Source organism: Varanus komodoensis, unplaced genomic scaffold (assembly GCF_004798865.1).
Source record: "Varanus komodoensis strain SLA01 unplaced genomic scaffold, ASM479886v1 scaffold5, whole genome shotgun sequence".
In the NCBI taxonomy this organism is placed as follows: Eukaryota; Metazoa; Chordata; class Lepidosauria; order Squamata; family Varanidae; genus Varanus; species Varanus komodoensis.
Genome location: NW_025336087.1, coordinates 3974417 through 3988118, shown reverse-complemented (window position 1 = coordinate 3988118; position 13702 = coordinate 3974417). Strand labels below are relative to the sequence as shown.

Here is a 13702-nt window from a genome sequence, read left to right as displayed (position 1 = left end):
TGCTTCTCAGAAGTGGGGAAACGGAGCGCACTGGGATTCGCTTCTTCGTAAGTGTGCTAATACCTACAGCCCGATCTTTGCACGTTCTGTTCAGCTAGACGTGCATAAAACCGGGCTGCTCCTCTTCTCCTGTGAGGTACCCCACGATCGCTTTCTTCGTACGGAGGGTCATGCCTTCCTTTCTGTCAGCCCTGTGCAGCTAACTTCCGTTGCATGCTATATCTCCCTCCCACCGACCGGCGTGCCTTCTAGTTTTAAGCAACTACAGGGTCCATATGCCTTTCCAGTTTTTGCCTGTGCTCTCCTCTCCGCATCCTCAGTTCATTTCTGCACCAGTGTTGCTGCTGCTCTTGCATGGCACCCATTCGAGAAAGCTGAAAAGAAAAGCTGCAATGGATGAGGAGCCCCACTGGCATAGGAGCCACCAGCTTGCTCTGGCTGCAACCTTCTCCACTCTAACCTGCCCTTTGACGCCGACCTTGCACCTCCGCCCGCCTCCTCATCCCGACCCACTTAGCTCAGGTCTTCCGTCTCCTCCCATCCACCTTCCAATTCGGTCCCGTCGCCCCAATCCGGAATATAGCAGGCTGGCACGACGCGTAAGCGTGCTTGTCCCTTTAAGAGCTTTTGCTCTCCTTCTCACGTGTGTGATCAGCTGACAGTGACGCTCCGGGGGAAACTCTCCCTGTTCCTGAAACATCGGGTGCTGCTGCAGCGGGCTTGCACGGGTGCCTGGCTGGGCTTTGGTCTGCTTCTCCGCTGTCTCCCTGGTCCGGCTGCAGGGGCGGCGCTGCCACCGGGTCTGGGTGCTTGCTGGGGCAGTGCGAAGAGGGCAACGTGCTGGGTTCGGGTGGGCGGAGACGGAGCAGGGCGAGCAGCGCTGAAGTGACAGCTTCGGAGAGCCATCCCTTGCCCTGCTCAAAAGCGAGATCCCTGAACCGAGATCCCGCCCTTGCTCCTTCCCCCGGGAAGCTTCCTGCCAGCGACAGCGGCTGCATAGTTCGGGCTGCCTGAAATTGCCCTTTCCGGAGAGCCTGCAAGAGCTGGGACGTCGGGGCTCGCCTACTGAGCTATCCTGATCGGTCTCCACTAGACGCGTTCACCCAGCGTGAGACTGCTTGATAAAAGCAGACTACTCTTGTGACCTATTAACGCCTAATCCCAGTTGATACCCCAGTTCATGGATTATCTGGTAGGTATTCAGCGTGTGAAGCGAATGCAAACCTCTCTACCTCCCCACCCCCGCACTCCATTCATTACGGGGCTGTTTCCTAAATCGGATATGTTTATGTTAACGTTTTAGCATGGTTTTCCGTGACTGCAGCTCTTGAAAGTTCTCTTGCATATATCACTGTATGCTTGCGCTTTCTGCGTCTGTGAAACTTGGGTGTTCTGACGTTACAGCGTTTAGCAGGGATACTTCCAACATCATGCGCCTAAATCGCCAGATCTTTCTCTGTGATGTTGACATGGTAGGGTAGCTGGGAAAAGACTTTCCCAGTTGTGCCTTGCAAGCGCTCCTGATTAGCAAACGGCAATTCTCGTGCTCCTTGTACTATTAAGAGACTAATAAACCAGAGTGATTTTTCTAAAGTGCTCCATAGTCCCACTCATTTTGGCTATTAAACTTCTAAAGTTCTGACCTCAGTTACTGGCTTTTCTCCTAAACGAATAAACAGAGGCCACGCTTGAATGCCTCACACTGAATCTGTAGGCTTAAGTAGCCATCTGCACTTGAGGAACTGTGTTTTCAGCAGTGACATTAAGCCACATTTAATTAGGGCTTTCCTTATTTGTAGAAAAGAGATTGTATCGCAGGTGTTTAGCGTCAAGGTTGAAGGATTTTTTTGATTCATGAAAGCACAGCTAACTACACATCTCAGCTTCCTTTCCAGATGGAATGAGAACTGGGCACTAAAGTGTGCACTTGGTTGACTTTCTTTTAGTAAAGCACTGGTGAGGGGAAACATGTGGCTTAATGTTGGTGCTTTAATTGTGCTTTTATGGTCAGGGTTGTGCCTGGAGCAAATTGGCAGTGGTATCTTTTAATATTTCTGAAACTATTCTTCCCCCACCCTTCCCTTTCAAAACATAGGCTGCATCTAATAGTCAGTGCTTGCATACTGGTTAGTAAAGTAAATAAAAAGCCATGCGGTCATAAAATGTTAACATTGCAACATGCTGCATAGTAGGGATGTACTAGCTCTCCCTGTGTGAAAGTTGTCTCAACCAGAAGGTGCTTGACACGCAAAGAGATGCCATCCTCGTAACTCAGATCCATGCAGAGCGCACCTGTAAAACTTAGGTGTTTGTGATTACATGGCTTGAAATCTGCCTGAATCTCACAGAGAAGGCCTGTGTGGATAAGTCAGGCAAGAATATCTGTGAAGAAGAATGCTCAATTCTCCTGTTGGGAGTTGAGTCTTTGCCATATCTCTGGCTTGCTTTGGGAGGCAGGGGCAGTATCCAATGCTGCTGCTCAGCCTCTGCAGGTTCTGTCACACTAGTAAGATGGATTGCTAGTGCAACAGGAAGGAACAGTTCTTAAACACAGAATTGAGTAAGAACACCAATTCCCAGAATGGGCCAGATCAACAGTACATCTTCTGTGAGCTCAGCTGAGCTGCTGGTTTGCTGTTCAGGAACTGCTAGTTCTTGTTGCATGAGCAGTCAGTTCTGCTTGTGCATTGTTTTCAATGTCCCAGTACATTCAATAGCATTGCTTTACATAAGAGTTAGAAATTTTAAAAGGCAGCTGTATGTGACTTGAATGCAATTCTCCTTTTATTAGCTGTACTGGTGACATGGACTCTTTTACATTCAAAAGACTCTCTTAAAAATAGAACTGTGAGGTCGGAGTTTTCAATATAAATTTTTAAAAAATCTGTGGAATATCAAGCCCTTGTGCTGAGAGAAAATCTGTGGAATATCAAGCCCTTGTGTTGAGAGCAGAGGTGTGTTTTCTTAGTTATACCAGGCTCTACATATCTCTTTAAGGGCTTAGTTAATAGACCACTAGTGATGAACTTGAACATTCCAAGAAAAATCCTATTGTAGGTCCTTGGGATCCCGGAGGTTTTTGAAGTAATTTTCTGGGCATTTGTGTTCGGGTAAAGCTGCCTCTAATGTAAACATTGAACTCCAGAACTCAGGGGAAGAGTTTTGTTGTGCACAGAGTGTTTTGGTTTGCACAATAGGATGCTGTTAATCACCCTTGTGCAAGTCAGCTCATTTCCATAATTATGCTCACCAGGTACAGGTTGTCATGATATCTGAATCTGGAAAGGGTAAGTGGCTGGTGTGTTTAAGAAATCACCCAGCAGCTCTACAAGAAACTGTGGGTTCTGGGTAGTTCGGTGATCACCCCAGTCACTCACCCTTGCTGGGTTCTACTGTCATGACAACCCATGACATGGGATGAGAAAAATATGGGAGATGAGCCAGCATGTGATAGCACATGTGAGGTTTGTTAATAAGCCTTTGTGGCTTATTTACCACCCTTGTGCCATGGAAACCTAGTCCTTGTGTTTAATTGACAGGGATCTGTTGAGGTACATAGGAAACTTGTAAAATGTTTTTAGCCTAGTCCAGTTTGTCCTTTTTACTTTTTTGGTCCCTTGCTGCATTTCTCTCTAGTTTAGGCAGCCTAAAGCAAGATGTTTGCATATTGACAACATGGCAAGTTTCTCTTTAATTTTTTTTGGCTCCTGTTATTCTAATATAGGATGTATTTATTCAAGAACGTTTTGTCTGCTGTAACTCACAGGATGATGTCTTATAATTTTGATGTCTGCTTATGAAATGTGAGATTCAACTGTCAGATCTCTACTTCTTGAAATGTGTATTTGGATAAGTTTTTTGATGTGCACAAGAGCCAAGACAAGAGACAGAGTTAAGAACTTTAATATGATTGTTTATCTTTGCTTTACTTCACAAAGGTCTGAAGGTTTACAGTCAATACTGGCTACATGTACGCCCAGACCTTTTGCAGAAGGTGACCTCTGCAAGAATGGTTTTCTTTGACAGAAAGTGTTGAGTTATCATATCCCTACATAAATTTAAATAGGTACAAGACAAGAAAATAATCTATGAAGATAGCTAGTGATATGTGGGAAGTACTGTCATCTTCCTTTGCAGAAAACAGCTCTAATAGAGTGTGCTGTGCGTTTCTCAGAAGTCCCATTGTACTCAGTGGGACTGATTCTCAGGCTTACAGTCTAAGGATATGCAGATGAGGCTGTAATTCAGTTGTGTAGGTTTGCACATCTTGTTCACCCTGCCAACAAGGCACTGGCTGGTTGCTTCTTTAAAACATACACCCCAAATTTGTAGAAACCATTTTTGTAGTGTTTTTTAAAAATTGTAATTAGTCTTGGGTAAGTGTATGCTTCCACGTGTGTGAAATAGGCAGCCTAGCTTTGGCAATGTCTTGGGAGGTGCCTACAGTCCAAGGGCAACAAGCGCCCACCATGAACACTGACCCAGACAGGCTGCAAAGAGGCGTTTGTACTTGTCTGTGCTCCCTACCCCCCCCATCTCTTTCTTGTAATAGCTGTCAAAAAGTAAGCTATCAAGGGAAAACAAAGCCATGAGGGATAGAAGCTTACAGAAGGGCTGGCCGGTAGATCACCACATTGTGATAAGATCATCTTAGGCTTTTCTTGGTGCTACCCTACTCTTCTCAGTGTCCTACATCTTTTCTACCCTTTCTGAAGATTCCAGATGCTCAGGAAGGTTAGAAAAGTACAAACCATTCCCTTCTTAAGAGAGCACAGTTTTGAGAGCTCGCTGTCAAAAACTCAGGCTTCCTTTTAAAATGGATGTTTCACAGGGCTAGTTAGGATTGCAGGGACACACACATAAATATATATTTATATATTTGCATGTATACATTTCCCTATCCGAAAGCCCTTGTAGAAACTCACCTAGAAAAAATGTAAACAACAAAAATGACAAACCTATTGTTGGATGTATTAGTCACAAAGAAGAAAATTAAAGATGGTGGCAAAGCAGTGATAGCCCCTCCAGTGTGCTGCTTGGGCAGAACATGCAAGAGGCGATCTGACACCAAAAAAAAGTTGTGGAAGTAAAAAAAAAAAAAAAAAAAGCTGTGGTGGGTGAAAAAGGGCTTGAAATAGTGCTGGGCAGAGGAGACCAGACAACTTTAGTTGCCAAGTACCCTGGGATATTAGTCGGTGGACTGGTGGGAAGACAGGAGAGAAAACCCCACACTGATTTTCCTTCTGAAGTGTTCCTCTCATTTCCTGACTGCTAATTCTTTTATCATTTTTCTCACGGATTCTCCCAGTTCTTTTCCCATTGCAAAAATGAATTTTTGCACCGCTGTCTCTCATTTCTCCACTTATAAAGTGTTCCAGTGTCTTCCCTTTCCTGGCCCCTTCAACAAAGCATGCTTCACCACCGATGTTGTGATGTGCACTAGTTTTGTCTTAGAGGTACAGCTTGATACAAAGCAAATCTCTTCTTCCACTTCCTGCTAAAACAACAAAGGCACAAAACACATGCCGTGTCCGGTGGGTAGCTCCCCGGTTGTCACTCTGTGGGTTGGCATGCTTTGAGCACTTCTGTCACCTCGATTGGTCTGCACTGCAACAGTTTAAGCTCCTGTGTGCTATTCTGTTAGCTTCTTGAGAGCTGGTTTGGAAGTGAACCCTGCAAGCTGTTTTTGTGCCCCAGTTCTAGTTGAACATCACCCACTTTCCTCTGCAAAAAACACCCCTTCCCCCAAAATAAAAATAGAACAGGGATCATAGTCCTTTGTCTGTACATTATGCTTGAATGATATCTTGCTCTCTTTCAAAATGGCAGGTTCAGCACACTCTGAGCAACAGACAGTGGCTTAAGTACACCTAATGCCATAGAATCCGCTGTAATCTTGCTAATGGAGAACAGTTAGCAATGAATGACTGATGCCTTTTTAAGCGTTGCTGTCTAGGCAATGTTTAATTGCTGCACTTTTATTTTAAAAGCCTGTTTTTAAAGCTTCATGGAGTAACATTTGCTATACCTTGGTCTTCTGAATGAACCTGAATATTTAAACAAATTCTAGTAGATACATGAACGATTTACAGTTGTCACTATAACTCTGCCTATAAAACTATATTTAACAGGTTTCTTGCCTAAAAGATGTAACTTAGAACAGTGATTTTGACATTATGTTCCAAGGGAGTCTGGGTTTCCTTGGAAGCTGATCAGGTATTCCTCCGTGAGAATAATACCGCTCAGTACAAGGAGCCAAGTTGCCCTGAAAGACGCATCTCGCACTTTGCTAATTTTCTCCTGAAATACTCTGCAGCAGCAGAGTCTTGAATAAGTTCCAGGGCAGCCTTTCCAGGGTCGAGTTGCCAGTACCCATGCGAAATGATTACCCATTTTCGATTGACCATTGCCAGAAAGTCATGCACGGTCCTTTCTGCAAGGGGGGAAATGGAGATTGCTCAGCCCTTTGCACTGGGGGACTGGGGACATGGCAAGCATTGGCTTTGTTGTCCTGGCAATGATGGCTCTGTCCCTGGCAGGTGCAGAACTTTGCTGCTTCATCACCATGGGTGGCATGCTGCCCACCCCACCCTTTTGCATGAGAGGCTGATTATGTGGGGAGAGTAGGCATACGGAAGGGGAAGGCTGAGGAGGAGGAGGAGGAGAATCCCCTGAGCTCAAGAAAGAGCTGACCTTCACCTTGGAGGAGGCGGATGCCAGGTCGAGACAAAGCCCTTTCTTGCATTTCATTTATTCTTTGAATTTTTTATATACTACCCTAAATCAAATTGATGAGTAATGCAACAATTAGAAATACAGCTCCAATAAAACCATAAACACAGAAAAGCAGCAGAGAAAAGAACACAGATATATCTTTCTAGAAGTGCCTGAGTAGAGAGGAGTATTTTGCTTAATGCCTAAAACAAATACAATGCTAGCATGGTATCACTTTTAACATTTAATGTTTAAATATTATTTTAGTAACAGTAATAGCAAGGAGAACATTGCATTTCTATCCCACTGTTATTCTTTCTGGGAGGAACCCAGCCTCGATTCCAAGATTTGCCTCCTTTCTGTTTCATCCTTACAACAGTGCTGTAAGGTGGGCTAGGCAGCGAGTGAGTGACTGATCCAAAGGCGCCCAGTAAATCGAGACTAGAATGGGAACTACAATACTGCAAGCACCACATTGGCTCTCTTAACGTTTCCAATTATTTTAAGGTTTTATTGTTTCCTATTGTTCACAGCCATGATGGTTTTTATAGCAAATAAGCGGATATATAATGTTATTAATTAGTAAAATGTATTTCATAACCATCGTGCTCTATCCATAAAGCAGAGGAAGGCTTTACCTTGCAGGAGGAGGCTTCTGGAAATGAACATCTGTCAGTGATCTTGAGCTTTTGGAGAGAAGGCTGGCTGAGACAGGTTGCTGTATCAAGAAGGTAGCTGGCAATGCACCATGTTTTTAAAGCAGCCCCTTTCTTCTTGGCTCCTCTGCTTCTGGATCTGCAGCCTTGTTGGTTGCACCACTGCTGCCACAATCTCTGCCCTGTGATTGCAGTGAGCCAGGTTGCTCGATTGCTATAGCCCTCTGTGCCTTATTTGAAGTCAGAGGGGCTGCAGTGTGTGCTGTGGCCATTTTGAACAGCCAGGCAGTAGGGGATGCTTGCTGTGGCTTATCGGGTTGTCTGGTGTGGTTAGGAAATTGCCCAGGGTTGTGGGTAGTTTGTTAACTATGTCAGCAACCCACTCTCACCAGGTCTGGACAATTGCCACTGCAAACACCTTCTGCAGCTCAAATATTCAAAATGGCCACTGGCATGCCCTGTAACCAGCTGTGACATACATTAGCCAAGGTGCGTTGTGGTGATCATGCATCCTGGGTTAGTATGCCTGCTTGACCAAAGAGACACATGCTTGGAATTGCTGCTGGTTTAAAAAGAGACGATACCTTTACTGATGGAAGAAATTCTCCATCTATTCAAGTGTGGGGGAAATGGCCTCCTCTTTTTCCTTCTCTCTTTTCACCTCTCAGAGCAAAGGAGATTTTTCAGAGAATGTAGGCTCCAGGCCTGGTCACACTTATATGACTACAGTGAGACTTTCTTTTAGATTTTCAAGTCCTTTCCCATAGCCCTTTAATGATCATCCCATCATTACCAAGTGCTGATGGATAGGCTGGTGGACAGTCTGGCAACCGGTGTCCTCGGAAGCAAGCCCGTTGTAGAAGGCGTTTGCTCTGCCAGAAGTCTGGTGAGCAGGTTATTGAGGTTCAACTGGTAGAGTGGTAAACTTTCCCAGTGTCCAAACGCCAGGATAGCTTTTGGAACCATGCCAAGCCCTTGCAGCCTCCGGCTTATTAGGCAGAGCAGGGGTGATGATTGCCTTTCAGCTGCTTTCCTCATTAGTTTTGCAGATAAGAGCTGCAGAGAATGCAACCCTTAGCTTGCCATGAGAGCAAAACTGTTTGCTGTACTGGTGCCTCCCCCCCCCCCCCATCTCCCAGGAAGCTGGATTCAAGCCAGGGACCTCTTTTCCCTTGTTACACACAGCCAGATATGCCAAATAATTTTATCAACATTATTCCAATAAAGCATTTAAAGACACGCTTCAGCCAAAAACATTTCCATAGCAGCTCATGTAAATGCAATAAATGAAACTATCCCTGTCCACAGGTTTGTAGTCTAAAAGACATGATGCACAAGGAAAAGGGATGGGTAGGGAAAAAGAAAAAGCAATCTTGGAACCCATTCCTAAAATTAAATGGTAGATTATGTAATGTGTAGCTGGAGACAGTTCAAGGAGAAGAGGAGCCCAGTGGAGCTGATCTTTCAGCAGGGCTGAAGGAATGGCCTTGGATCCCCATTTGTCTCTGCAGCTGTCTGGAATGGCTGCTACCTGGGGACAGGTCATGGATTAATTGACTGGCTCTCCTGCTTCCATCAATCTCCTTTTTTTGGAGTTGCTCTGCCTGCTGGGCTCCAGGACTGTTTTGTTTTCAAAAGAGATCTGAAAATGTGAACTATGTATGCCGGAACAAAAACAAACAAACACAAAACTAATTATTCAGGGGATCCTTGACTAAGTAGTTGACTCGGAAAGGAGTAATTTGCTAGCTGAGATTTTGCTGTGCAATATTTCTTCATTCCAGACCAAAATGCCCGATATGCCTACTCCAAGGACACTGGCATATGAAGACATTCATCCAGAGCTGCAGTAAAGTGCAAATAAACAAAAATATACATTTCAGTAACCAGATTTGCATTAACACTCCTGCTGTTCTTATTCCTCTAGGTCTGAATAAAAACAGACGTTTGATTAACTTAATTTGCAGTTGATTGGACACTTTACTTGACTGAAAATCAGCCTTAGTTAATGGACATAGGTTCAGGGCACACTTTATGTTTGAGAATATTTTGATTCTAGCATGTTCATAAAAGGGATTTTTTTTTAAAAAAAATGAGTGAATACTTTCTTCAGGTTCGATACGAGGCAGCTAATCTATCTTATTTTGTTTACTAAAAGGTATTTAGAGCTTTCTTCATGATATATGTTGAAGGCTCAGCAATATGCTGAAGCATTTCAATTAGAGAAGGTAGCTGATCAACTATATATCCTTCAGCTGACTGACAGCTCTAAATGAAACATAAGAATGCAGGAGAGGAAAGCGGTCTTGCACTTTCTACTTGTCAAGTGGTTATGTAGAAATAAACTTCATTTAGTGATCCTTGGACTAACTGCAGTGGAGGACTCACACAGCAAGCAGTGGAACCCCATCCTAAACTCAAGTAACTGCCAAGAGTGTTTCAAATTCTGCATCCTCTTTATTTATTTAGTGCTTGGGACTAAGGGATAGCCCCAGCTTATTAAAGTACGAATCTGTAGAACAAGTGTTCTTGATTTTCCGTTGCAGGGACAGGGAAACCTCAGGCTGGGGGTTAAATTTATCCATCTGGTCTGCCCACTTCCTTGTCCCCACTCTTTCTCTCCCAACCATTTATGATTTGGTAGTTGCCTGACTTAATTACTGACAACCAGAATGTTTGCGAAAATATACTGGCATTTTGTATTTTGCTCATACACCTTTGCTGTAGGCCAGAGCAGTTTGATACAGGGCTCCCAAGGCTTGTTCTGTGGCCCCCTGTTAACCCCAAAGTTTGGATCCCAGCAATGGCACGGGCATGTTTGTGGTGAGCTCTCGTGAGGCTGCCACCCTGTCCATTTTCTTCCTGTGGCTCATGAAGAGAGTGGTCTAGGTTGACGGCCTTGCAGGAGCATCAACATGCCCCACTTGCTTCTGCTGATGAGCAGCGCAGGGCCGCCAGCCTAACAAAGCCTTGCCAGTGTGTCCCACCCTCTCCTGCTGACGAGCACTAACGTGGGGCATGCTGGGGAGTGTCCATGGGGTTGGCTGGCTTGCCCGGGGCTGAGCACCTTGGCGCTTGTCAGCAGGATTGGGCAGGGAACACTGGGGAGAGTTTGTCTGAAGGGATCCTTGGCCCACAGAGTGTTCTCAAGCCAACTCGGAGGACTCATACTGGTTTTCTCCTTTGTTTGATGGCTAATTAAATATATTAATTATTTATATAATATACACAATATATTAATTGTGTATATTATATCAAATACATTGTGAAACGTTTGATTTACTATATGGAAATTTAATTCCTTGTACAGCCCCCAGGTTCTGTGTGGAAGTCCTCATGCAGTCCTCAAAGTTGGACCACCTTGACAGGCCCTACTTACCATTGGGATGTGGTCCCTGTGAGCCCTGTCCTATTGTCTGGGATGTCTGCTTCATCCTGGGAAAGGAAATAATTAGTGCTTGCTGCTTGCACAGGGGTAAGCTGGGCATTGAATAAAGTGGACATGTGTGTACATAGCTAATGTGTGTAGCTAGAATGGAACTTAAGATATTCTGTCTAGGTAGACATAACCATTGGCTGGAAACATCTGAAATCCGGAATTGTAGCCTTTCTAGTACTTTTGCCCAGAATTCCAAGCTCATGAATTACTACTAGCTCATGGATTACTAGCCGTCCAGAGACCCACTGGGTATTGGACAGGGTAAAAATTCCCAAATAAATAAATAAATAATAGTACTTATCATAGAAATAGTAGGGTTGGAGGGAGCCATGAAGGCCATTGAGTCCAGTCTCCTGCTATTGCAGGACACCACATTACATCATCCCACCAGACTGTCCAGTTTCTTTTTGAATGTCTTGGGAGAGCCCACCACTTCTCTAGGCAGCTGGTTCCAGTGTCGTATTGCTCGGACAGTGAGGAAGTTTCTCCTGATGTCCAGCCTGAATCTGGGTTGTCGCAACTTGAACTGATTATTTTGTTCCCTGCACTCTGGGATCAGCAATAAGAGATCTTGACCGTCCTCTTTGTGACAGCCTTTGAGGTACCTATAGAGGGATATCATGTCCCCCCTCAGTTTTCTTTTGTCAAGGCTGAACATGCCCAGTTCTCTCAGTCTCTTCTTATAGGGCAGTGTTTCCAAACCCTGGATCATTTTTTTGTTGTACTCTGCTGGACATTTTCTAATTCACCTGCATCTTTCTTAAATCTTGGTGCCCAGCTCTTAGTTTAAATTGCATTCTGAACTATGGAATATGGCTTAGGAATTATCTTTGGCACTGCATTAAATTTTTGTCACTGTATTAAGTGGCTAGGTATACCATAACATGGAACACTGAAAACAGATTTTGACCTAATTGTCTGTTGGGTGCACCATGGGTTGTTCCTCAAACAATCCTTATTGCTTAGCTTATTTCCTGAGTGGTTTGTGCTATGAAAACACATCCATTATGTTTTGTTGTCCGATGATGGGTGCGACATAAAGCCAGGAACGTTCTTGAGTTGCAAGTCCTGTGGCTAAGAGGGGAGTGATCTTTCTGGAATGTTTATATGTTCATTCTTAACACGTTACTTGGTTGTATAATATGCTGCAAGGGACGGTTGCCTGATAAAGGTTTTATAATCGCTGACTTGATTTTCTGGTAAAGCTTCCATGCTTTAAAAGCTGCACAAAAGATCTACAAATGACTCTTTCCACACCTGCATTATTCACCCATATTTTCTTAAAAGTATAGCAGCACTGCTAGGAAAATATTTGTATCTTGATTTAAAATATATTTGATGCTTTCCTCAGATGAAAACCGTTATTGTCACTGCTTCCAGGTCTTTCTGAGTGTTGTACAGTACTGTGTGTCCTGCAATGCATGTACTTGCTCACCAAGAAAAGTAGAGTGTATGCTTTTATAAAGTTAAGGCTGATCACCATTTGTTGGCACCCTACAAGTTAGTCTGTTTCAACTCTCAGATATTTTTCCCTGTAGCTGCTTGTCTCTGTTGATTATCCTTACATGCATAGTCTTTGATAATGTGCCTAATGCAGCTTGATATATACGTAACTTTTTTCTTTAGAAAAAAATACGTTCAAGTATATACATGTTCTTATAGATGAGAAATCAGGTGAACAGAGAAAGCATGTCAATTGGAATATGCAGTTGCAGTCTCAGTAGTAATCACCATATCCTGAAGGCACTATGCATTTGTGTATTCTTTCCCCTCAACTGCAACAAGATGAGAGAGAGGTGAAAAGATGAATCTCAAAAGAAGCATTGGAATAAGACTTTAGTGTTAGTTTTCAAGGGGAAACAAATTTCCACACTGGAGGGCTTGTTGGTTATTGGACAGAAATGTACACTCAGATTTTCAGGCAATGCTTTAACTGTGTTAATCTTGAAGCCGTAAGTGTTACTGAAAATCTGGCTATACTTGAAGTTTAATTATTTTAACAAAGTATCTTACAAATGTGGGTGCATATTGACTGAAAAATCTTCCTCTTCCTCTTCCTCGAAAAGAACATAAAGAAGCAAACTTAAAATAAAAGGACAACAATTACGCAAAGATGACCTATACCACAGTTAAAACTTTCTTGCAAGCCCTTTCAGAGAACTTCATACCAAAAGCTCCCCCCACCCCATTTTTGGTCCTGAATGTATCACTTGGATTCTGTTGAAAAAAGTCAGAACAATGCATTTCTATTTTCCCCTCAACCAGATTTCTACTGGTAATGATTCCTAAGTCCAAAATGTAGTTTCCAGTATTCTGGCTGCATTCCAAAGTTATGATGCTCAGATTTCATATTTGCATATGCTCATGCGTGCACTCTCAAAGAGAAAGGGATCTCATACTCTGCGGTATCCTTAATAAATATAACTTCTCACTGTTTTTATGCAGCTCTGCATTCACATCTATACTGAAAAGAGATTAATTGGACTACAATATGCCTTAGCTTAGTGGAGTCTCACAGATATTTATTTATTTATGTATTTAGTTATAGCTTTTATATACTGTCCTATTACTGCATCTCATTAAAAAAACCAGAAAACAAATAAAAACACATTCACTCCCTAACTGCTAGAAATCTTTTAGCTTTTCCGAAGAAGATTATCATTTCTTGAACTGCAGCAGATTTTGAAGTAATTGGACCTACACTTTAGACAGTGGATTGTATGGGGCAAGTCAGGAAGGGGAAAGGTAAACAGGATTCTGTAAGGTACCTTGATGTGGACCATAAGCCCATGCCATTTCCCTGTATCAATCATTTGAAAAGCTGAAGGTAGGAGTGAACTGAAACTATTGAAGGTCATCAGAGTTTTTATTCTCTCATTCTGCAGATGGTATG

General features: G+C 43.3%; 1 protein-coding gene across 1 annotated transcript in view; it reads left to right on the top strand.

Moving 5' to 3' along the window:
• The first annotated feature begins 690 nt into the window (after window positions 1-690).
• Window positions 691-13702, top strand: part of ARL15 (ADP ribosylation factor like GTPase 15) — a 197039-nt gene continuing 184027 nt past the window's right edge. Inside the window, exon 1 of the mRNA XM_044446834.1 lies at window positions 691-1192. Within this exon, the coding sequence (XP_044302769.1) occupies window positions 1181-1192 (12 nt within the window). The 5' untranslated portion in view covers window positions 691-1180. The remainder of the gene's footprint in view (window positions 1193-13702) is intronic.